General features: G+C 47.5%; 1 protein-coding gene across 3 annotated transcripts in view; it reads right to left on the reverse strand.

Moving 5' to 3' along the window:
* The window catches only part of BTBD10 (BTB domain containing 10), an 81,463-nt gene that overhangs the window by 47,696 nt on the left and 8,988 nt on the right, over nucleotides 1-24,779 (reverse strand). For 2 of the 3 annotated variants that reach the window (XM_068259979.1, XM_068259980.1), the window contains exon 2: nucleotides 8,476-8,616. In XM_068259979.1, coding sequence (XP_068116080.1) covers nucleotides 8,476-8,576 — 101 coding nt within the window. In that variant the 5' untranslated portion in view covers nucleotides 8,577-8,616. Of the gene's footprint in view, nucleotides 1-8,475; nucleotides 8,617-14,952; nucleotides 14,972-24,779 lie in introns of those variants that run through there. The other variant, XM_068259981.1, reaches the window with a different exon arrangement.

Below are 24,779 nucleotides of genomic sequence, written 5' to 3' on the forward strand. Positions count from 1 at the left end.
TTTTGCTTGAAAAGTTGCCAGGCTTCCACAATCCTTTGCAGTGTTAATCTACTCTCAATGGCTGCAGGAGTGACACTTGAGACAGTGGCATGGCTTCAATGACTGTCACATTGGTGGAGCTGAGGGACTGATTGGCAGACTACAAACTCTCCTCCATTACGGTTGTTATTGTGCATTTATAAAGTGATGACATTCTGCAGCACATCTCAAGGCTCATACAAACATGCAGCTTAATGCACAACAAGATCAGCTGCACGACTACTTGTTTACATGACAAGTAAGTACATGTGCTGATCAAATAAACAACCAACTCATTTCACTACTGCTACCGCACTAACATGTCCCCATTCAAAATCAAGTAGTTCCAACGACTTGTACACACGTGGCCAACCTGCACGATAGCTGTCAGTTAGATTGGGCAAACCACCTGTTATCAGTTGGAGGTCTTGTTTGCCAGCTTGCACACATCCAACTGTTGTCCAACAAACTAAGTTTAGACAATAGTTGGGCGGAATAGTTGCACATGTGTACGAGCCTTCAGAGTCCACAGTCATGTCCATAAAAAAAGGTAGCCACACTAGTAAACAGCCACCCCATGCGGCAAAAACCATCAATCCCTCTTGGACCGGAATCTGATAAAAGGAATCAATTCCTTCCACACTGATAGATTTTCAATAGATTTCAGCATGAGATTGATTGAAAATAATGTGCAAACTGCAGTATTGCACTATTCGATGCAATGCAACTCTATGGCCTGTTTATCTAATGCTGAGAGATGTACTCACACTGAAGAACTACATCTCCCAGCATGCATTGCGGCGTCTGGGGCCATGCAATTACACCGCAAGCACATGAGGGGATATGGGAGCAGCACCCAGAAGGTAATTAATGCTTGTGTGTGTTCCACCCCTCCCCCAATATAATTTACAAAGCCTCCTTTGTTTTGTATATTTAAAAGAATATGTGCATAGATCCCTTGAAAACGGTCCCTCAGGGAAGCTCACAATCTAATTTTCACCTTTTCATGTAGTCAGATGTCCCCCCACTCACATGCCAGGAAGATGAGCAGCTCCCTTTGCTGTCTGCACTGGGAGAAGCACTGAAAAGTTGCACCGGGCAGCCATTTTTCATGGGACAGTCATGCAGATCCATTTAAAGAGAGCTGTAACATCCAAAAATAATTGTACCCCAAAAATATATCTAAACACATTTTTCCCCCTAAAAAAAGGGTCCCTATATGTCTATTTGTTTCCCCCCTTTACCTCTTGTGGGTGTTTTTTTTTTGTTTGTTTTATCTAAGCTACAGTAACAAACTCTTCTTAGCATGCAAATAAAGCTTCCCATTTCGGATAAGTTAAGGACACTGACCAAAAGGTAACTGAATCTCCCCCCTCCCTTTGAATATAGTTTACACAGTAAGGTAAGCCTGTTGTCTAGGTCCTAGGTTCTCAACGTGTGGTACGCGTACCCCAGGGGGTACTTCTGATGGTTCCAGGGGGTACTCTGGCTCGATATACTTAACCAAGAAAAACAAATTTAGAGATTTAGAAAATGATCAATCTTAAACAACACCTAATTAGTATTTTAGCCAATTAAAAGCAATAGTAAATGCTTGAAAACTGTTTAGAACAAAGTATCATGTACTACCATTAAATATATATTTGTCAAGGGGTATTTGTGATAATGTGTACTATGCTAGGGGGTACTTGGTGAGTACAGGGTTTTAAAAGGGGTACATACCAATAAAATGTTGAGAAACACTGGTCTAGGTGATGTTTTCTGCAGGAGGGACAGTAAACTGTGGCAGAAGGAAGAATTAAAGATGGGCATAGATCAGGCGACTTGGCGGCCGACCATCTGGTTTGAGAACTAATCAAATCGGATGAAAATCTCTGCCACCCAATAAATGAAGTGACCAATTTCGGGTGAAATAAATTGCATGTATCCATTAGACATGCTGTTAAATCTGAGGCAGACATGCTCAATGGGTGCGCGGCTGTTGTAAAGGCACGTGATATCGGGCCAGTCGTGCGGATTCTTCTCCTACAAGTGGTCATGAGCCATTCATTTGCAAGTTCTTGTACGATGCTACAAACGTAAAAGGCATCCCCGGCATCCCTTTAGATCTGCATAATCTCTTGTCCCTCTGATTTTCTGTGTGCAGGTTTAAAAGGACTACAGGGGAAGCCTCTCCGAATGTGCCCTGCTCCTGCATCTCATCTTCGGTTTACTTTCTGGAGTCCTGCCTGACAGTGCATCGCCACCAATGGGGTGAATAGTTAGGGTGGCTCCTCCTATTGGTTGTCTCTTGTCTTTCCATTTTACCGAATGGCTGACAGTTACTGACAGCTCCGAGGCTGGAGGTAAAATACAAAACATCTCGCTATTTTACAGCGCGCTCTATTCTTTGTGAATTGACATTTGAGTTATTTACCGTACACGTTGGTTAATTTACCTCACTAGTTGGTCTTTTTAAATTTTCCATGAGGTAACAGCCTTAGGCAGGGAACACACTTGTCTCTCAGTTTTCTGCGTGCGTTTTCCTGCATACTTTTTCTGCACACCAAGTGTGTCTCTATGCAGGAAAACACGCAAGTTTTTTCACAGCAGCTGATGTAGTTGATAGAGAAAACTGACAAAATGTGCAGAATCAGGATGCAGAATGTCAGTTTTTTTTTCTGCACGCGAACAACATTAAGTGTGGACTAGCCCATTGATTAACATGAGTTCTCAGTTTTTCTGTGCAAAAAACATGCACAAAAACAGTCAAGTGTGTTCCCTGCCTTAGTGAACTGACATTTGACAGATTAACCACCTTAGCGGTATGGACGAGCTCAGCTCGTCCATTACCGCCAGAGGGTGCCGCTCAGGCCCTGCTGGGCCGATTTACATGAAATAAAGAGCAGCACACGCAGCCGGCACTTTGCCAGCCGCGTGTGCTGCCCGATCGCCGCCGCTCTGCGGCGATCCGCCGCGAGCAGCGGCGAAAGAGGGTCCCCCCAGCCGCCTGAGCCCTGCGCAGCCGGAACAAATAGTTCCGGCCAGCGCTAAGGGCTGGATCGGAGGCGGCAGACGTCAGGACGTCGGCTGACGTCCATGACGTCACTCCGCTCGTCGCTATGGCGACGATCTAAGCAAAACAAGGAAGGCCGCTCATTGCGGCCTTCCTTGTTTATTCTGGGCGCCGGAGGCGATCAGAAGAACGCCTCCGGAGCGCCATCTAGTGGGCTTTCATGCAGCCAACTTTCAGTTGGCTGCATGAAATATTTTTTTTTTTATTTAAAAAAAACCCTCATGCAGCTGCCCTGGCGATCTTAATAGAACGCCAGGGTGGTTAACCGTTTTCTGCATTAAGGAATGTGGTGAATGTTTTTTATGCTTGAGGGCTACTTTTACGCAGGTTGTTCAAATATTTGAACTGTGTACAGCTCCTCTGGCGAGGGCTTTTTGGTTAAAGTGCAATTCCACTTTAAAGGTAACTGGAAATGAGACAGTAAATATAGAATGCATGATGGATGGCCCATTTTACAAAAATGCCAGTTGCCCAGCAATCATTTAGAAACAGAACTCTCCTTACTGCTCAGATTTCACATTTCCCTTGAAAAGAAAGAATCTATTGAAATATGGATATCGGGGATACACCAGGCATTTTGTAATTTAACATTCAGAATGACGACATATTTCAGTGATGAGCAATCAGCTATGTTTTTCCAGACATAACAGATGACTCAAAATATGCTTACTCACAACTAAGTACAGTACACGGCACACCCAAAACACCACAACGCAGTCTGGTAGTGTATCTGCAGGCACAGAGCGACCAATCTGATTTGGTGCTCATCTCTGCATGGAAATCGCCCCCAACACAAAACCCAACAACAACAAAAAAAAGACACAAACACAAATTTAGATAGATTTAGATAGACCTTAAAGGATACCTGAGGTGATATGATGATAGACATGTGTATGTACAGTGCCTAGCACACATGCTGTGTTCCTTTTTTATCTTTCTCTGTCTGAAAGAGTTAAACATCAGGTATGTAATGCTGGGTACACATGATGTGTTTATTCGGTCGATTTTCCATCCAATTCGATTCTGTTATCTTTTCTTATCTATTTCCATTCACGTCTATGAGAAATCGATCAGAAAAACGATCGAAAATAAGATCGAACATGTCGGAAATTATCTATCAAACCATCTAGCTGATGAAAAAAAAAAAAAAAAAAAAAAGTATGGTGTATTCCCAGCATTAGTGGCAGTTCCTGTCTGGGTCAGGACTGAACCAGACTACAGTGTGACCCTCACTGATAAGAAATTACAACTATAACACACTTTCCTAGCAAAAAATGGCTTTAGAGAGCAGGAAAGAGATAAAAAGGTCAATAGTTCAAAGATTTTAGCTCAGGCATACTTCAATGAATGTGTCATTGAGAAAAAAAATAAAACAGTAAAAAAACTTTAAAAGTATATTTAAATATAAAATAAGACTGTGGAATATCTTAAAAAGTAATTTTAGATACAATTATTTCATTTGTTTATTTTCACCTCGGGTGTCTCTGTGTAATCAATCACTGAGATTTCTCAGTTCAGCTATACACTCTAGATCAGGGGTGCCCAATAGGTCGATCGCGATCTACCGGTAGATCGCGGCCTCTTGGCCGCGTCCCATTGAATTTAGCAGCCAGCAGCTGTATATCGCAGTTTCTGCTGCTGGCCGCTGGAGGAGAGAGCCTGGCCAATCAGGGGAGGGGAGGAGAGGCGCACAGCCAATCAGGGGAGGAGAGGCGCACAGCCAATCAGGGGAGGAGAGGCGCACAGCCAATCAGGGGAGGAGAGGCGCACAGCCAATCAGGGGAGGAGAGGCGCACAGCCAATCAGGGGAGGAGAGGCGCGCAGCCAATCAGGGGAGGAGAGGCGCGCAGCCAATCAGGAGAGGAGAGGCGCGCAGCCAATCGGGTGGAGAGGCGGAAAACGTCCGAGTTCCGACTCCACTCACGCTGCCTACCGGAGCCAGGCCTGAAGACCTGGACGCAACAGTTCAGCTATACACTCTAGATCAGGGGTGCCCAATAGGTCGATCGCGATCTACCGGTAGATCGCGGCCTCTTGGCCGCGTCCCATTGAATTTAGCAGCCAGCAGCTGTATATCGCAGTTTCTGCTGCTGGCCGCTGGAGGAGAGAGCCTGGCCAATCAGGGGAGGGGAGGAGAGGCGCACAGCCAATCAGGGGAGGAGAGGCGCACAGCCAATCAGGGGAGGAGAGGCGCACAGCCAATCAGGGGAGGAGAGGCGCACAGCCAATCAGGGGAGGAGAGGCGCACAGCCAATCAGGGGAGGAGAGGCGCACAGCCAATCAGGGGAGGAGAGGCGCACAGCCAATCGGGTGGAGAGGCGGAAAACGTCCGAGTTCCGACTCCACTCACGCTGCCCACCGGAGCCAGGCCTGAAGACCTGGACGCAACCGGCCCTATATCCAGGTAACCTATACCGAAGGGACCTATACCCGGCTAACCTATACTGAAGGGACCTATACCCAGCTAACCTATACTGAAGGGACCTGTACCCAGCTAACCTATACTGAAGGGACCTGTACCCAGCTAACCTATACTGAAGGGACCTATACCCGGCTAAACTATACTGAAGGGACCTATACCCGGCTAGCCTATACTGAAGGGACCTATACCCGGCTAGCCTATACTGAAGGGACCTATACCTAACTACATTTCCAGGGGGGGGGGGGGGGAAGGTGCATTTGAAACACCGGTAGATCTCCTGGCCTCGGCGAATTTTAAAGTAGCTCGCGAGCCGAAAAAGTGTGGGCACCCCTGCTCTAGATACTAGATTCTCAGCCAATATAACAGGTATACAAAACTTAATTCTGTTTCCATAGGGAAAAATACTCCTTATCAAGGCAATTACGGTTTATACGTGCATACCTGTCAAGTACCAAGTTGTATTACAGACACTACTGTATGTGCTCTGTAGCTGAACATACACAGTACACAAGAACTACCTGGCAGAAGTGATAAGGAATTACGCTAGGTACACACCATTCAATTTTCCAGCAGATCGACAGGTCAAAATGACCTTTTCCGACATGTCTGTTCAGCTCCAGATCAATAGTGTGATTGTTTTTCCAGTCAGTATCACACAAAATTGATCCAGTTATTGACTGGAAGCTGATCGGACATTTCTAAATTTAGATGAGTCGATCTGCCGGGGAATTTAATGGTGTGTACCTAGCACTAGTCTGACTAATATACACATGTGGAGAAAAAGGACAACTAAAAGCATACCCAGAGATGTGTGGTCTCTTGCTATACAACTGAAATAATCACTGCAGTCAATGACGAGATAAAAACGCTTTACAGACAAGTTAAAGTGGCCCTGAACTCAGAACTCCGTCTCTGCTCTGAAAGATTAACAGCATAATAACCTTTAAACAAAACCTTTTGTTACAGCTGATACAAATCCTGCAATACTCCTGCACCACATCTACTTCCTGATTTCATGGAAGCAGGCATATTGTTAACATCCTGTATTTACATATTAGCTGTGTCTGCCAAGGATTGCTGAATTCCTGTGCTGACACGGCTGAGGGATCAAATTACACTTGTTATTAATTGAAGATGGGGGGGGGGGGTTGGGCTCTGTTCCCACCTACAGCTGGATCACTTGCGGACAGTGGGAGTGGACAGTGTATTATCCACTCCAATAGTCCGCTGTGGTACAGCTGGAGCCTGGGGCAGATGTTTTACCCCTATAGGCTATATGGGGGAACGCATCCACCTGCCCGGGATTATTGCGGACTTCACAGAAGTGCGGTCTGCTTATTGCAACAGATCCCACGGATCCATTGTAGCGTGACAAGTGTGAACGACTCCTATAAAATAGTAGCGGTTGAGTGGAGAACAGACAATTAAAAAAAAAAAAAAAAAAAAAGTCTTTTATGCGCTCCAGTGGGAACACAGCCTTAAAGGGATACTTACGTGAAGGGGGAAAAATGAGTTTAACTCACCTGGGTCTTTCCTCAGCCCCCTGCAGCCGATCGGTGCCCTCGCAGCCGCGCTCTGATGCTCCTGGACCCGCCGGCGGCGACTTCCGGCTTCGCCGTCACCGGCCGACAGGCATGGGAACGCGAGTGATTCTCCGCGTTCCCAGCCATAATATCGCCCCCTATGCTGCTATTGCATGAAATTGATCAAGAATCGGCCTGTGGTGTATGGGCAGCCGACAGATCTCCCTCATCAGACTGGATTAGAGAGATTTTTCTCTTGGTCAACTCTGCCCATACATCACTAGATGTATAGCTACCTTTATGCTGGGGATACTCGGTACGTTTCTGTTGCCGGGAGCCGATAATACTCAGCAGGTCCGGTGACCCTGCTCGATCCCCGCTGGCGGACAATGGCGGGGAATCGAGCGGCTCATAAGGAGTGTCGGCGGGGACGAGCGGGGATCGATTCGCGCGGTGTATGCCCAGCATTAGACAGGCTCTTCTCTCTAAAAACACACAGGGTGCATTTCTCTTGGTTTTCCTTGTGTCCTGTGCAAAAGTTCAGGTCAACTTTAAAGAGACCCTGTATCAAAAAAAAAAAAAAAAAAAAGTCCCCTTGGGGGTGGGTACTTCGGGAGGGGGAAGCCTCAGGGTCCCAATGAGGTTTCCCCATCCCTGTAGCTGCAGGCAGTCCAGCGCTGGCTCCCCCGAAGCGTCCCGCAATCCTCCCACAACAAGCCTGACAAGGCTTGCTATAGTTACCTTCCTGGCTCCAGCAGGGGCGCTGTTGCAGCTCTTAGCATGGAGATAGGTGGAAATAGCCGATCTCTGTCAGGTCCGCTCTACTACGCAGGTGCAGGAGACTTGCGCCTGCGCAGTAGAGCGGACCGACAGCGATCGGCTATTTCCGCCTACCTCCATGCTGAAAAACACAACCGCGCCCCTGCTGGAGCCAGGAAGGTAAATATTTTTACATCCCCGCTGTTCGGAGGGGCACAGCGAGACCACCGTGGGACACAGGATGATGAGGGGAACTATTTTTTAGTTACAGGTTTTCTTTAAAGCAAGGGCAATAGAAATTAATAGCCACATTTGTATAGCACTTCTTGCACTAAGTACACACAGATGGTTCAGTCAGCAAATACAGTAATACCAAGACACAATAGGAGACACAACTGATAATAAGCTATTGGCTGTCTGCCCATTCACATTGAAAGCTGTGCCATTTCATTGCATTGATGCAGTTACATTTTAATCTACGTCAATCAGATAAGAGCAATGCAAGGGTTTAGTGACATGACATGAGACAATGAAGTTTGCAGACCATTGAAAAATAAACACTTAAGCAAGGTCAAATATTAACCAGAGAGAGTCATGCAACCAACTGGTAATCTCATCACCGCCATCCACCCACTCACTGCACAGCCGGAGGAGGAAATAGCTGCATAGCGGGATAGGAGGAGCACTGGGGTACCTACCTTGAGTGTTTGTACAGTTTACGAGGTCTGTTACACAATTTCCGATCCCAGTTTTCTGGATCACTGGAGTTACTGTCATAGGGGTGAGAACGTCCGGCCATGCCACTCCCAGCTTCCTTACATTACTTCTCTGCAAGTGACCTATAAGAACACAGGAGTATTGATCAGCACACAAGAGGTCATTCAGAGTGAAAGCAAGTACAATGTTAGTAATCAGATTGTACTATAAAGGTAGCCATACTCTGGTCGATTTGCCATCAGATTCGACCAACAGATAGATCCCTCTCTGATCGAATCTGATCAGAGAGGGATAGTATGGCTGCCTTTACTGCAAACAAATTGTGAATCGATTTCAGCCTGAAACCGATCACAATCTGTGGAGCCGCCGCTGCCGCCTGTCTCCCCCCCCCCCCCCCCGCATACATTACCTGACGCTGGCTCCCGGGCATCTTCTCCGCGCTGCACCCGCTCCATCCCGGTGCTTCCTGTGTCACTCCGTGACCAGGAAGTTCAAATAGAGCGCCCTCTATTTGAACTTCCTGGTCACTGCAGTGACACAGGAAGCGCCGGGATGGAGCGGGTGCAGCGCGGAGAAGATGCGGAGAAGATGCACGGGAGCCAGCGTCAGGTAATGTATGCCTGATCGGATCGGCCGCCGCTAGCGACGCGCTCCCTACCCGCGGGCGATCGAGGGTAATTTCCCGCACGGCGCGATCGACGGACCGATCCGATTTCGGGAGGAGATCGGATCGGCGGGTGCGTTTAGCGCGAACGATTGGCAGCAGATTCGATCCCAGGAACGAATCTGCTGTCGAAACGGCCGCGAATCGGGCCAGTGTATGACCACCTTAAGGCCCCACACCACCTCCTCCTAGACTCCACAGTGCACACAATCAGCCGTCATAGCATTCATGTAAAGGTGCCCAACATGCTGCCGGTCCTAATCATACAGAAATGTTATTTTTCTGGTTGTGGTGGAGGCAAAGCAGTATTCATGAAGGGGGGGGGGAAGGGGGGGGGGGCGGGGTCTAGAACTGGGGCACGTCCACTCTGCTAACACAGCTTTCCCCAACAATGCAGAGCATTAGCGCAGTGAAACACTCATCCCTCTGTGCTGCTGTCATCTCTGGGTGCCAGTAGTGACCCTATGAACCAGAGGTGTAGTGAGAGTGTACATGCGACAGGTCACAACAGGCACTGGGCAACACAGAGGAGGGAGCGCACTGCTAGAGAGGTTAGTGAGGGCACTTCGCTACAATAATACTCTGCATAGGACCCTTTTCCACTATTCGCATATTGCATTCTGATTGCAAAACAATAGGTACAGTGAAACTCATGTAAACCAAAACATTCCCGATCGCCTTCCTGCGGCATTTTTCATGTGATTAAGCTTCTATACAGTGTGCACACAAAAAAAGGTTACCCTGTACCACCTAGGTCATGCTGGACGAATCCTAGGAGCCCAGTAGCCAAGACCCATTCAAAAAAATAAATAAATAAATAAATAAATAAAAAAAAAAAAAAAAAAAAAAAAAAAAATCACAGCTGGTGCAGAATATTTAAGGTTTATCACCAATTGTTGCCAATAATTTCCTATTTCTGCTGGCTCTTGGATTAGGCAGACTGGCTCCTGATTCCACATTTGTTTGTCCAGTCACTGACCAGGGCTGTGGGGTCGGAGCAATTTTGGGTACCTGGAGTTTGAGATGGTGGTTTCTATAAACTGAGGAGTCCGATGACTTGTGCCAACGTCACAGCCCTGATGCGTATTATGCTGGGCATACACGGGTCGATCCGGCGGCCGATTAGCCGCCAGATCGACTCCCTCCGCGTCCCCGCTCGTCCGCCTGGATTGATTCCCGCTTGTCCCCGCCGGTGCTTCTTATCTTCCGCTCGATTCACCGCTCTTGTCCGCCCACGGGTATCGAGCGAGGAATCGACCCCCGCGGTGATCGGACACGTCGGATATTATCAATCGAGCCATTAGCGGCTCGATTGATAAGCCTGCGTCGAGCCGTGTATGCCCAGCATTAAGGTGCGTAAACATGCACTAAGTCCGCCAACGACGGGTCCTTCAGACCCTCCCGCTGATCGGACTTTCAGGTGACAGTAGCGCATGTGTACGCACTGTCGGCGGACTGATAAGGCTGTTTGAGCGATCCGCCCGGTGGATCGTTCAGAAACAGCCTTATCAGTCCGCCGACAGTGCGTACACACGCGCTGTTACCTGAAAGTCCGCCCAGCGGGAGGGTCTGACGGACCAGTCGTTGGCGGATGTAGTGTGTGTGTACGCACCTATAGACTAATGCCTAATACACACCATACAATTTTCTGTAAGATTTTTCTGATTTTCTGCAATTAGATTATTTTCTGTAAAGTACTGGTAGAGACTGGTCATTATCTCTGGTGCATTGTCTTCTGGTTATCTCCTGCTGAGTAGAACAATGCCTAATTGTTAGGCAGATAGATGGTTAGATAGCCAATTTCCAACATGTTGGAAATTATCTGGCAGGTAAATCTTACAGAAAGTTGTAGTGTGTTCTAGGCATACGGAGTCCGAGTGGAGGAGTCAGTAATTTTGGGTACCTGGAGTCGGAGGTTTCATAAACTGAGAAGGAGGATGATTTTTGCAGACGCCACAGCCCTGTCACTGACATTCCAACTGAAGCCTTGAATACTTATTTGATATTTGTTTAATTATTGCAGTCAAAAAGTATCCGTACAGCAAAAATGTAAACTATAAGCATCAGACTGTTATGGGTACTTTAAATAATGAACTTAAAAATTTTAGTTCTTTTCACTTAAGTTCCTTTTTTAAAAAAAATAAAGGACAGGCCTGAGAAAACAAATAAAAATCTACTTACCCGGGGATTCCTCCAGCCCCTGGCAGCTGATATTGTCCCTTGCTGCAGCTCCGGAGTCAGTTGCAGATGCCGACCTCGCCAGCATGGCATCTGTCGTATCTGCGTGAGAGCGCGGTTGCACTCACGTGGCCGGGAGCGTTCTGCGCAGGAGCAGTAAATCTGCCCAAAATGCTTCAGGCCACGTGAGCACAATTGCGAGCAGCAAGGCCACAGGCTCGAACAGGCGTAAAAGATGCCAACCTGGCAAGGTCGGCATCTGCAACAGAGGGGACCCAGGGACACCAGAGCCACGGAGAGGGGCACATTGGCTGCCAGAAGCCCCGGGTAAGTATTTTTCTTTTTTTCCCTCGCATAGGTCCTTTAAAAATGGCCCCCCAAGCATCCCCAAGTGACCACCAAGCGCATGGATTTATGCTTAACATTTCTATTGGAAGCCATACCACCATGTGTCACAGACACACACACGATGCATTGCTCCACTAAAACAGAGCAAGGGGTCTGTATGCCACTTGGCCTGAGGGCTAAATCTTTTTGGACAACAGTTATGCATGTGTGCGCACCTTTAGGGCTGGTTCACACAGGCTTCAGCAGGACGGCTGGGGACAAGAAAGCTACTACTAAGCAGAAAAGGGTTCAGCATCGGTTCCTGGTTCTTTATCATTGCACCACGTTTGAAATCCAGGATGAGACGAAATCTACTGTAATGTTTACACAAACTAAGTCAACATCGTTAAAGTTTTTTTTTTTTATTTTATTTGAATGGAACTGTGGTAGATCCCTCTTAAACTACGATTTCATTGCGCCACAAACTCCCAGTGTCGTCCCCCCCTCCCCGCGATTACTGCCTGTGTGAACCATCCCTTAGACGTAATCCCGAGACTAAGGACATGAAATAATTTATATGTGCCTGGTGGCATCTGGCAGTAGGATTTACCGGGAGGGCCGGAGGATAGAAGAAGCGGCTAAGGAGGATGGCGAGGGAGCCAGAGGAAGCCCCAGATGCATATTAATTCTTTCATTGCCTTATCGTAGCCATTCATCAGGCGACTTGGTGGCCAATTGACCGATTATTATAATCGAATTGGATGAAAATCGGTGCGGACAAGTACATGCCAGATCAATTTCAGGGCCAAAAGATGTTGGGCCAACTTGCTCAACCGCGTGTGCTGTGGGAACGGCATGCAATTTCGCAACAATCGACGAAACCCCCGGAGCAGTCCCCCCGAATGAGAAGTATCCCCAACCCCCCCCCATGCAATGTATACATTACTTTTCCACTGCCTCCAGATGCAATCCGCTAACGTCATACACGCAGACAACTTACTAAGCAACATTGTGGCGCATGTGTATGGCGAGTGGAGAACGCATGGAGCCTGCGGAGGCGGCGGAAAGGCAATATATACATTGCACCATCATCATCAGAGGGGACAGCGATGCAGATTCGAGAGAGATATGTCTCTTGGTCGAATCTGCCCATACATCTCTAGATGCATGGGCCCCTTTAACCTCCTTAGCGGTAACCCCGTGCTGGACACGGGGTAAGCCGCCGGAGGGTGCCGCTCAGGCCCTGCTGGGCCGATTTTCATAATTTTTTTTTTGCTGGACGCAGCTAGCACTTTGATAGCTGCGCCAGCACCCCGATCGCCGCCGCGCGCCCGATCGCCGCTATCCGGTGCGGCGCGCGGCCCCCCCCCCCCAGACCCCTGCGCTTCCTGGCCAATCAGTGCCAGGCAGCGCCAAGGGGTGGATCGGGTCTCCCAATGACGTCCCGACGTCGCTGACGTCATCCCGCCCCGTCGCCATGGCGGCGGGGAAGCCCTCCAGGAAATCCCGTTCTTTGAACGGGATTTCCTGATCACCTATCGCCGGAGGCTCGCTACATGATTTAAAAAAAAAAAAAAAAACAAATTAAAAAAAAACTGCTGCGCTGCCCCCTGGCGGTATTTTTCATACCGCCAAGGGGGTTAAGGTGGCCACACACGATACAATAAAATGATCGATTTTACGGCAATTCGCTACAAATGATCGGATCTCCCGGAAAAAAATTGAAAGCTTTTCTTTCCATTCGACTGAAAAATCCGATCGGATTTCCCGCTTTCTTTGATTTTTATCGAACCGGATAGCCAGATATTTTTCTTCAAACTTTCTAAAGATTGTATGGTGTGTGGTAAATTGCCAATTAATATACACACCCTAGCAATTTTCTCATTTTTGTCATAATTGGGGGGAAAAAAACTGAACATAGGTGTGTGGTACATTGGTCATAATTTTTGAAATGTTACAATCAGTCAGAAAATAAATTGAACAGGTATTTAAAAAAACCAAAAAAACTTTAAAAGCGATTTATCTGACAGTCAATCTAAAAGCTTCTGCACTGCTAAAAACAAGCTCTGCTTCTGAGTACTGCAAGTCCAAGGAAAACCGCTATGCCCAGAATGGAGGTTTAAGGAACAAAGAGCATAAAACAAGACAAACAAACAAACAAAAAAAAAAAACACACTTGTGACACCAGCCCCACGCCCTAACTATATCCTAGGCTCAATCTGATCTAAAGCCCGCGGCATCCTGACATCAGAAAGTTACAGCTCTGCTACACTAGCCCCAAATACCTTCAATTCTTCAGAAGAATCTCTAGTCAGGGTCAAGTGATGACATTACAAAGGGGATGTGCGACACTGCACCCTTTACCCTTCTGGGCATTGGGCTCTCTGCCTAAAACTCTGCAAGAAGTAGGTTCATGGTAAACATAGTAGTCAGCCTAAGCTGAATTCTAAGAATCCTGATTATGCATACTATGCCCCTGCAGAGATGAAGGTAAACCCAAGACGTTTAAAGTAACCTAAACACAAAAATAAAATTATACTTAGCCAAGTAGAGGAAAGCCTCTGGATCCTGCAGAGGCTTTCAATGTCCTCCACCCCTCTACCGCCGCTGTTCCCCTTTAAGCACGAATTGCTCCTGCACAGGAGCGGCTGTACTTTCAAAGGAGCAGTACGCTGCACTCGCGCATGTAGAGGAGCTCAGGCGCAATCATATTTCTGACGAGCTCTTGCCACTCGCAGCAGCAGAAGGGCGCAGGAGAAGATACGGGAAACCTGTGCAGGATCAGAGGCTTACCTCCTCTTAGGGTACGTTGACATGCCCAACTGGGGCATGTGTATGAGGCTTTAGGTAAGTATCTTAATTTTAATTTTGTCTTGAGTACACTAGAAGAAAAAAGTTACACTGTATACACTTTACAAGTTACAAAGTATACACTCCAAATCACGTCAGGGGGGACACAACTGCATATTGCACACTTAAAAACAAATTAAGCAACCAGACTATCTGTAATTTTTTTTTTTTGGGGGGGGGGGGGGGGGGGGGAGGAAGGGGGTATGGGTTTATAATATCACCTCTTAAATGGCCATTGTGCCTTGCATTCAGGATCACGAGGGAGGTCAGTAGTTCTCAGAGACTTGTGTACGCTAATTGCAAGCTCATGTTTCACACTTCCTGGATGAACTAGGCTGTCTGGAACATCAACAACTACATTATAACCACACCCACCAGCTTTGAAACCGCCAACAGCCAAGCCCAAAAAGAAGGCTGCGGCGGGGGCAGAATCACATACCATTCATGAAATAACAGCAGATCAGTTCCAGGGAGGTGTCAGCAGCACATGTCAGATAGTAGCACTGTACTGTAGCTTGGGGTACGGAATCAGTTACCTTCTTAGAACACTGGATACTTTGTAACCGTTTCCAAGAAAAAAAATGTGTTTACATGCGTCACGGGATACTGATCTTTGCACCTTGTACAAAGGCTGCAGCAGGGGATTTCAAAAGGAAAACAGCCTTATAAGAAAAAAATAATAATACTGCTTATGGTGTCCACATGGTTTTAAACCGCCATACGTGATGTGGTTGGACAAATCCATTTAGCAGGATGCCTAAAGTTAAAGTAAACTTCTAAGTTAGTTATCTTTCTAGCTTTGCCTCAAAGTAATGCTATCTGTGTAAAAATCACAAGTCATCCCCTTATCAATATCATGCTGGGAACACAATGCTTTTTTTGAGGTTGATCTTCCGTCTGATCAATTTTCGATTCGATTTTCTCTTATCTTTTATCTATTCCATTCAAATAAGAGCGGACATGTTGGAAATTATTGAACCATCAATCAAAAAAACAAAAACAAAAAGTGTATGTGTATTTCCAGTGTAACAGGGCTGGAAACACATATGGATGTATTATATTAGATTAATTCATAAGGACTGTTAAAGTGAGGAAAACTTTTTGCTTGCAGTCATGCTGAATAGAGCAAGACAAACTCCTCTCTGCTATGTCTGGTCACCCTTAAGCCGCATCTACACACGTAGATGCGGCCGCGATGCTCCTTATCAATAGAGCCGCTGATGCGGCTCGATTGATAAGATCCAACAGGACGGATCTTGCTTTCCGCCGATTCCCTGCTCGCTCCCCGCTAGGGGACAATGGCAGGGAATCGAGCGGAAGATAAGCGGCGCCGGCGGGGACGAGCGGGGAATCGTATGCGGCGCACGCGCGGCGAGCGGGGATGCGGAAGAGGCGATCCGGCGGCTAATCGAGCCGCCGGATCGCAGCCTCATCTACGCGTGTAGATGAGGCTTTAAAGCGGACCCAAACCAAACATTTTTTTAATTAAAAATATTTAGTTGCACCACTCTGACACATACAAAGATAAATAAACACTCCTTCAAACCTATGATCATTTCAGTGCATGCTTTTCACCCTTCTCTTTTCATAGCTAGGGTTATACTGGGGGCAGCCATTAGCAATTCCTCCATTGCCAGACACCATCTACTCCACCAGTTTGCCGGAAAAGTCCCGGCAATTTGAAAGGAAGGGAGGGGTTCCTCCAATAAATGTTAAATATTTTATATTTGTCATCATGCAGCTGAAATAAGGCTGCTAGTTATGATAATTTAGAAATAGATTTTATTTCTGAAATCTTGTATTTTTAATTTGGGTCCACTTTAACTGCAATTAGTGTTTAAAAAAAAAAAAAAAAAGTGATGAGGCTGTGACAGTGCAGCATGAAACCGATAAGCATTTCCAATAATTTTATAGAATCAGAAGAGAAATTGGTGCCGCGACATGGCTGTTCAATAGATCGAGATTGCTAGCCGAATCTCAGTCGCAAGGGCACGATCAGTTTTGATCTCATGATGACCGACAGTCCCCTGGCCGGTGTCCCCTCAACTGTAAATGACAGAACAACCCCCCCCCCCCCCCCCCCCCCCTGCACATTGTCGAGTGTAAGGTTCAGCTGTCAGTCTCTGCAAGCCGGATCAGGTAGTGCTGCTTACCGCCGTTCCTGAGCCATGCGAGTACTTCACTTTCCTGACCCCTGGGGTCACCATGCTGCAGCTCCGCTCTGAGCCATCATTACAGTGCACAAAGAGGAGAGCAAGGAACAGGGAAGAAGCTGTCAATGGGCAGGGGAGAGGCAGTGAATAGGTGGGGGGGGGGGGGGGGGAAGTGGTGTTTTTGACACTGGTGAGGGCATTCCTCTCTTGCAGAGAACGCCCCTTCCTTTGGTTAAGATGCCAACAAACTACTTGTTGGCAATTGAGGGGGGGGGGGGAGGGGGTGCTGTACAGGCTAACTACACATTTGTACAGCCTGGGCCAAGTGATGTCACCCAAGGGATCAGATCCCCATCCTTGTCAGGTAACATCCATCTACCATGTGTACAGGCCTTTATTCTTCTGCAATTTGCAGGTTATTCATTGATGAAGAAGAATTATTTGTTAAAAGCATCAGCCTTTCACGGCTCTTAAAGAAGAGCTGCCAGCCATACAATCTCAGAAAAAGTCCCCACATATATAAGTAGATAATACTTGCTCTACTTACATATGTACTGCATTGTCCACGCTTTGATTTTAGTGATTTTTTATACAGTACAAAAACTGTGGCTATTTTGAAGCCATTCCTGATGTCATTTCCTCCCTTACTCTCCTGTGCCTGATTGTGTATGCATTGCCCACCCTCCACTATAGAAAGTGCATTGTCTCAGCATGAGAAATATTGGCCAATCCAAGAGGAACAGAGGTGGGAGAAAAAAAAAAAAAAAAAAAAGAAAGCAAGAGGAAAAGAGGCTTTAGGGCTCGTTTCCACTATCGCGAATCCGCATGCGTTCAACACATGTGGATTCGCACATGTAATGCAAGTGGATGGGCCTGTTTCCACTGTAGCGTTGTTGAGGTGCGTTTTTTTCAGCGATGAAAAAAACGCACAAAAGAGCCGCAGAATTCGCCTGCGAGTGGAATGCATGCGAATCGCCGCTAATGTATTTAATAGGGAAATTCACATGCTGTTTTGGTATGAGAATTTTCATGCGAATTCGCACACCGGCATTGCCATGGTTAAATTTGCATACATCGTCATCCATGCGAATTCGCACGAAAATTTGCCGCAACGATTGCGCCACCCAATAGTGGAAACGGGGCCCTTAGACAATCAGGCTGCATTAGTGAAGTCTGAGGGGAAAGTAGAGAAGCAAAAAAGGACAACCCAGCATGCCCTGCAACTTCCTTTGTGCAAACCAAATAAGAGTCAGGTAAACTGGGGAATGATCATTTATCAACAAGAAAAGTAATAGTGATTTTAACTTTTGGATTGCCTGGTTAGCATCCTTATTACTCGAATACCAGATAAAAATTAAACAAATGATTCTTGATTTTATGCCCGACAGTTACTCTTTAACAGTACATTATAAGGAATTTTATACATTTCGCCACGGACATTCTTTTTAAATTTGGTTATGTCTGGTGACCTTTAAAGCTGACAAGACTGTAAGGACAGAGATATATAGGTACAGTAAAGCACGTCAGACTCAAGTGGACCAGAGTGCCATATCAAGTAGGATAACGGCGTAAATCGAGCTAGAGACGCAAGAGGAAGGCTAGACGTGCAAACAGCATGATCTCACATCGGAAAATATAGAAGCACTCAGCTTCCAGGGATAGAGCCCTAAACAAACCCGATCATCTTATCGGTCATACACATCTACAGCATGAGGGCTAAAATCAACAAGTATTCCACGTGATGACCTCATAGGTACAACCACATAACTCTACAGTGCTTGTGCAACAAGAACAAAGATCAACCACACACAATAACACCAGAGCTCCATGACATGACATTGCATTGGATACTGCAAAAAGGAAGGGATCCGTAGACTTTGTGACTCTGCATTAGATTTGGAGTAGAACTACAAATATTAAAGAGGCACCATAGAAACATATAGTAGAAGGCATGTAATTATTCAGATAGCCACTTTTAAGTTAATCATGCTTTCTGCATCATAAAACTCCCTATACCGATATATAGCTGTACATTGTTATATAGACCCGCCCTCCCAGTGACGCTTTGCCTAGGCTGTTTAGCTATGCAGAATTCTCCTCCCAGAGTATCCTAGGAGAGCCGGTATTTTTTATATGTATGGGCTTTAAAGTGAATGGGAACCGCATTTTTTTTAAAAAAATGAAGCAAATACTTACCTAAGGAGAGGGAAGGCTCTGGGTCATATAAAGACTTCCGTCTCCTCTCTCGGTGCCCTCTATCCTGTGCTGGCATCCGCCCCCGGTACCCCCCCCCCCCCCCCACCCAGGTTCAATCCCCCATCAAAAGGGTATTTGGAAGTCTTCGGGAGCCGTGTCCTCCCGAAGATGTGCGGCTCCATACTGCACAGGCGTGAGCGTGCAAGAGAGCGTGCTTGCGCAGGTGCAGTACAGGGCCGCCCTTCTTTAGGAGCACTGCGGCCTGGTAAAGCAGCATTTGACTAATTTAGTCAAATACTGCTACCGGGCGAGCCAGCACCGGAACGAGGGGACTAGGAGAGGAGCAGGAAGGCTCTAGGACCCAGAGCCTTCCCTCTCCTTGGGTAAGTGTCATTTTTTTAAATGCGGTTCCCATTCACTTTAAAACATTCTGTAGTGCTGCACCAGATAGCAATAAAACATTGGTCTTGCAAGACTTAATACTGTATTCGCATTCCCAATTTCATTAAAACATTGGCCTCGATTCATAAAGCATTACCGCATTCGGAAATGCTGAAAACGGCTCACTTTACCGACCACACAGCAAAATCTGTATTCATAAAGGCTTTTTCCGCATGAAAAGCCGACATTCGCGAGCAGAGTGATAAATCACCGCCTTGTGCGGTGATTATCATAGCAAAAGTAACAAGTAGTCAATTCATAAAGATTAGAGGTAGCGGTATGCGGACGGGTATTACCGCTACCTCTGATGTGGCGAGAAGCGTGCGGAATACATTGCAGTGAATGGGACAGACCTCCCAAGCAGCTGCAGAGAGAACACCGCACGGAGGGATTCCGCCTGCTTCTCCTGTTTCCGCATGCGTAGGACAGCCTAACGCCTGCCTACAGCGGAGTATCTCCGCACGCCTATCGCATCTAGCTACATTTTTATGAATTACCACCCTGAAGGCGGAAATACCGACAGCGGTGTTTCCCCGCTCGACGTTACCTTACCAACAGCACTTTTATGAATCGAGGCCATTATTACTATCTGGTTAAAAGTTAATAAGGTTATCTGCGCATGCGTGAGCACACAATTTAATTTAAAAAGTATTTCAGCATAAGAGGCAGAGCCTTTCATGTCAGGCTCTGTCTCAATGATGCATTGTGGGGGAGGGGTTTAGGGTCAATTACGTACTTGCTTATGGCTGTAATTAGTTACATTGGTGATGCCGCCCCCCCTCCCTCCATTGCAGACATGGCCACATTTCTGAGGCACTTTACATTGGTCCGCCATGCAAACCAATAGGGGGGCCTCACGTTTCTGCTGGTTTTCGAACGGTTTCTCCCCTGCAGTGGGCTGAATAGCAGGTATCAGTGGAACTGAATCCATGGGTTCATGCATGTGGCCCTCAGCCTAGTGAGGACGGACATTGTTAAATTTACAGCAGGATCGGGATATGGTTGCGGAATAATTCAGCATGTTGGGATTCGGCTATTGCGGTCCAGACCGTGAGTGTTGAGTTCGCATTGACAGTGTGAGCACATTCTAGTAACACAGCCGCCCGATTTTGTGTTGCCCTGCATTCCAGGAAATAGCGTTGTTTTTTTTTACTTCAGTGTGATCCCGCCCTAAAAATGAAAGAAGGGGGAGGGGTAGCTGAAAATATGACAGCCATTAAAGCGGACCTGAACGCAGAACTTCCTCTCTGCGCTGAAGGATACACAACAGCATAATAACCTTTAAAGAAAAAAGCATGTCTTTGTTACAGCTGATACAAATCCTGCAATAAATCTGCACGGCTTCTACTTCCTGATTCATGGAAGCAGACATGAGGTTAACATCTGTGCTTTCAAAGGAGCTCATCTGCGGTTGCAGTCAGCTGACACAGGGGAAAGATCAAATTACAACTTGTGATTAGACACAAATGAGGGGGAATTAGACCGGCTAATCTCTCTAAATACATACAGGGTGCATTTCTCTAGGGTGTCCTGTCTAAGAGTTCAGGTCCACTTTAAATAGACAAGACAAATAACATTTATGTTGTGCACTAGACACCATGGAACTGTACAGGGAGGGGCCTTAGATAACAGAACTGTGTAGGGGAGGGAGGGGCTTTAGATAACAGAACTGTGTAGGGGGAGGGAGGGGCTTTAGACACCATGGAAATCTATAACGGGGGGGGGGGGGGGGGGGGGAGGGGGCTTTAGACACCATGGAACTGTATAGGAGAGCTGCAGCCACTAGGGCACGCTCTATAGGGAGTAGCAGCATTATGGAGTCTAGCCCCAGGTCTCTTGTATTAGATGCAGAGCTCTTAACCAGCCACTACTTAAGGACCAGTGATGCACTGCAGCAAAATCAGGACCTTTTTGCAATGTAATTTTAAAAAGCAATGAAAGCATTTAGTAATAAATGAATTAAAATCATGGATGGTTTACAGCTTTAAATGATAAGTCTCACATCAAAGCATCAGAAAGAGCCACTTACATCCTCCACAGGCCTCCACTGCACAAACACAGCAAAACGTTGCTGCATAGGAATTACAATCCTCCTTTCAGAAACCTGGCAATGGCCAAGTATGTTTTGCTTGCAAAAGAATATTACAGAATCAGCAGGGAAGAGACAAAGGCACAGTCACAGCACAAAGAAGCGGAGTGCCGATGCACCGCCTGGACCAGCACTACACACAACGCATACAATATCGCTATGTAGGTCAGATTCCAGCCATGACAGTCTGAACCTGCCGGAGATGGACCTTGTGCAGACAAATAATCCTAATCCGCTTGTAACCTGTCCCCATCGCTACAGCATGACACCAGCTGGGCACAAAGCTTCAGCGGTAACTACTTTTTTGACCACTTCTGTAAAAAATCCATCAGAGACTTGATCTACAGGTATGAAATGATTAATTTGACCCATCGTTCCAACAGGAAATTGCATGGTGTGTACCAGGCATAAGACAACCGATGGCTTTATGAGCAAGTCCAGAATGACAGTGGCTGGATAGTGTACTGGTTAAGGGGACCGCCTTTGACGTGGGAGACCAGGGTTAGAATCCTGGCCAGGGTCAGTACCTATTCAGTAAGGAGTTCAAGGCAAGACTCCCTAACTACATACACATGAGGCACGGATGTCTGCAGTTGCATGGAGACAAGCAACAGTTGAAAGTCTCCAGCAACGACAGTTGTATACAAGCAACGATTGTATACACGCGGCAACAACCTGTCTGCAACATAGCGGAAACTGTTGCTCAGCAACTTCTGTCGCAGGTTCAATGAACTGTCGGACTCACAAAAGTTGCTAGAGACTAGCATACACACGTCCGCACCGACTTGAGACTAGGGACGGTTGCTGCAACAGCTGTTGCCGGGGATTGAACAAGTCAATCGCCTGGAGACAGCTCTGATTAGCAACAGTTGCTTGCGCGCGCCTCATACACATGGAGGACCTGTTGCCGCAACATGCGCGCACCATGTGTTTCCAGCAACATTTGTAGCCCGTGTGTATGGGCCTTTATAAGCTACATACACATGAGGCACGGATGTCTGCAGTTGCATGGAGACAAGCAACAGTTGAAAGTCTCCAGCAACGACAGTTGTATACAAGCAACGATTGTATACACGCGGCAACAACCTGTCTGCAACATAGCGGAAACTGTTGCTCAGCAACTTCTGTCGCAGGTTCAATGAACTGTCGGACTCACAAGAGTTGCTAGAGACTAGCATACACACGACCGCACCGACTTGAGACTAGGGACGGTTGCTGCAACAGCTGTTGCCGGGGATTGAACAAGTCAATCGCCTGGAGACAGCTCTGATTAGCAACAGTTGCTTGCGCGCGCCTCATACACATGGAGGACCTGTTGCCGCAACATGCGCGCGCCATGTGTTTCCAGCAACAGTTGCAGCCTGTGTGTATGGGCCTTAACACTGCAGGGTGGCCCCTTGTGCAAGCCTAATGGCCCGTACTCACGGGCTGCAGAAGTGGCCTGTCGCCAGCACAAGTGAGCGTGCTAGCGACAGGCTGACGACAGCTTCTCTCCAGGTCCCTCCGCGTACACACGCGGAAGAGGGACCAGCGGCGAGACGGAAGCTGTCGCCGACGTTCCTCCTCCCCCCGCCGGAAGCTCCATTTACCTCTATGGAGGTTGCTGTCGCTAGTCCGCGTACTCACGCGGACTAGCGACAGTTGCGGCGGAGGTGCGGCGGCGACTGTTGCCATGCGATTGAAACTTTCAATCGCATGGCGACAAGAGCGACGGGCGACAGTTCGGGGTGCGCGCGCGTGCAACGGCCCATACTCACGGGCGACCTGTCGCCGCAACACGCGCGCGCCGCGTGTTGAGGCGACAAAAGTCCCTCGTGAGTATGGGCCATTATAGCCCATACACACGGGCTACAACTGTCGCCGCAACCACGTGGCACATGCGTGTTGCGGCGACACGTCGCCCGTGTGTATGACGCGCGCGCCCCGAACCGTCGCTAATTAGAGCTGTCGCCAGGCCATTGACTTGGTCAATCACCTGCTACAGCTGTCACCGCAACTGTCGCTAGTCCGCCGTGTGTATGTGGACTAGCGATAGCAACACACACACACACACACACACACACACACACACACACACACACACACACACACACACACACACACACACACACACACACACACACACACACACACACAGTGAGCGGAGCTTACGATAGGGGGGGGGCGCGAGGAACCTTCGGCGACAGTTTCCCCGCTGTGTCTCTGCCTTTGGGCAGAGACGTGTGGACATCTGTCGCACGGTCGGAGCTGTCGCCGGGCTGTCGTGTGCGCGTCCCCTGTGTGCTAGCGACTAGCAACAAAAAGGTCCCCCGTGAGTATGAGGCTTTAGTGGCTGCAGCTCTTGAGCACTTTGAGTCCCTGCCCTATATAGTTCTGCGGTGTCTATTGCCTCCTCCCTCCCCTATACAGTTCCCTGGTATAGAACACGTATTCTACTACCGTATAATGCCGGGATTCTGGGAAATGAAGTCTGGCATCTATTCTTTCTACGTAAGGCGTCACATGGCCACATTTGACTGACTGCTGTACTGCACTGGACTTTGGAGCTCACGTTTGGCTGATAAAACAGGTACTCCCGTCCAGCAACTTACTTCTATACCAGACACGGGCAAACTCGGCCCTCCAGCTGTTATGGAACTACAAGTCCCACAATGCATTTGCCTTCATGAGTCATGACTGTGGCTGTCAGACTCCTGCAATGCATTGTGGGACTTGTAGTTCATTAACAGCTGGAGGGCCAAGTTTGCCCATGCCTGTTCTATACACTCCTATTGACTTATGAATTACCATTAGGATTTCTGAGTTCAGAATATAGGGACACCTTGTTCTCCCCAGGCTCTTTTAGACAGGTGCTCCACCCAACTAGTTTTGGTTAGCACCCGGCTGTTATCAGCCCACTGTTCTATGCTGTAAGCAGAGTTGCGCACAGAAGCACTAGCCCTAAATTCTCTCATCTCGCCCAACCCGGCTACTTTTTTATGCCCCCGGCTAAAAAAAAAAAAAATCTCTGTAGACAACACTAGGGCACATTCCACAGTGAAAAAAAATCTCAGTACCATTCTCACTCAAATACTACCTCTTAAAATGCACCTGAACAGAGAGATATGGAGGCCGTCATATTTCCTGATAAAGCAGACCTGAACTCAGAACTTCCTCTCTGCTCTAAAAGACGAACAGTATAATAACCTTAAGGCTACTTGCACACCAAGACGTTGCGTTAGGTGCTACGTTAAGGTCGCATAACGTGCACCTAACAACGTATGGTGCTGCAAGTGAGGACGGTAGAGTGAGCCGCGTTAGGCGGCTCGATTCCTATAATGTCTCCCAGAGTGGCGCTGATTGGCCAGCGGGACCACGTGATGCGGAGCGAGACACTCCGCATCACGT

Source organism: Hyperolius riggenbachi, chromosome 11 (assembly GCF_040937935.1).
Source record: "Hyperolius riggenbachi isolate aHypRig1 chromosome 11, aHypRig1.pri, whole genome shotgun sequence".
Lineage (NCBI taxonomy): Eukaryota > Metazoa > Chordata > Amphibia > Anura > Hyperoliidae > Hyperolius > Hyperolius riggenbachi.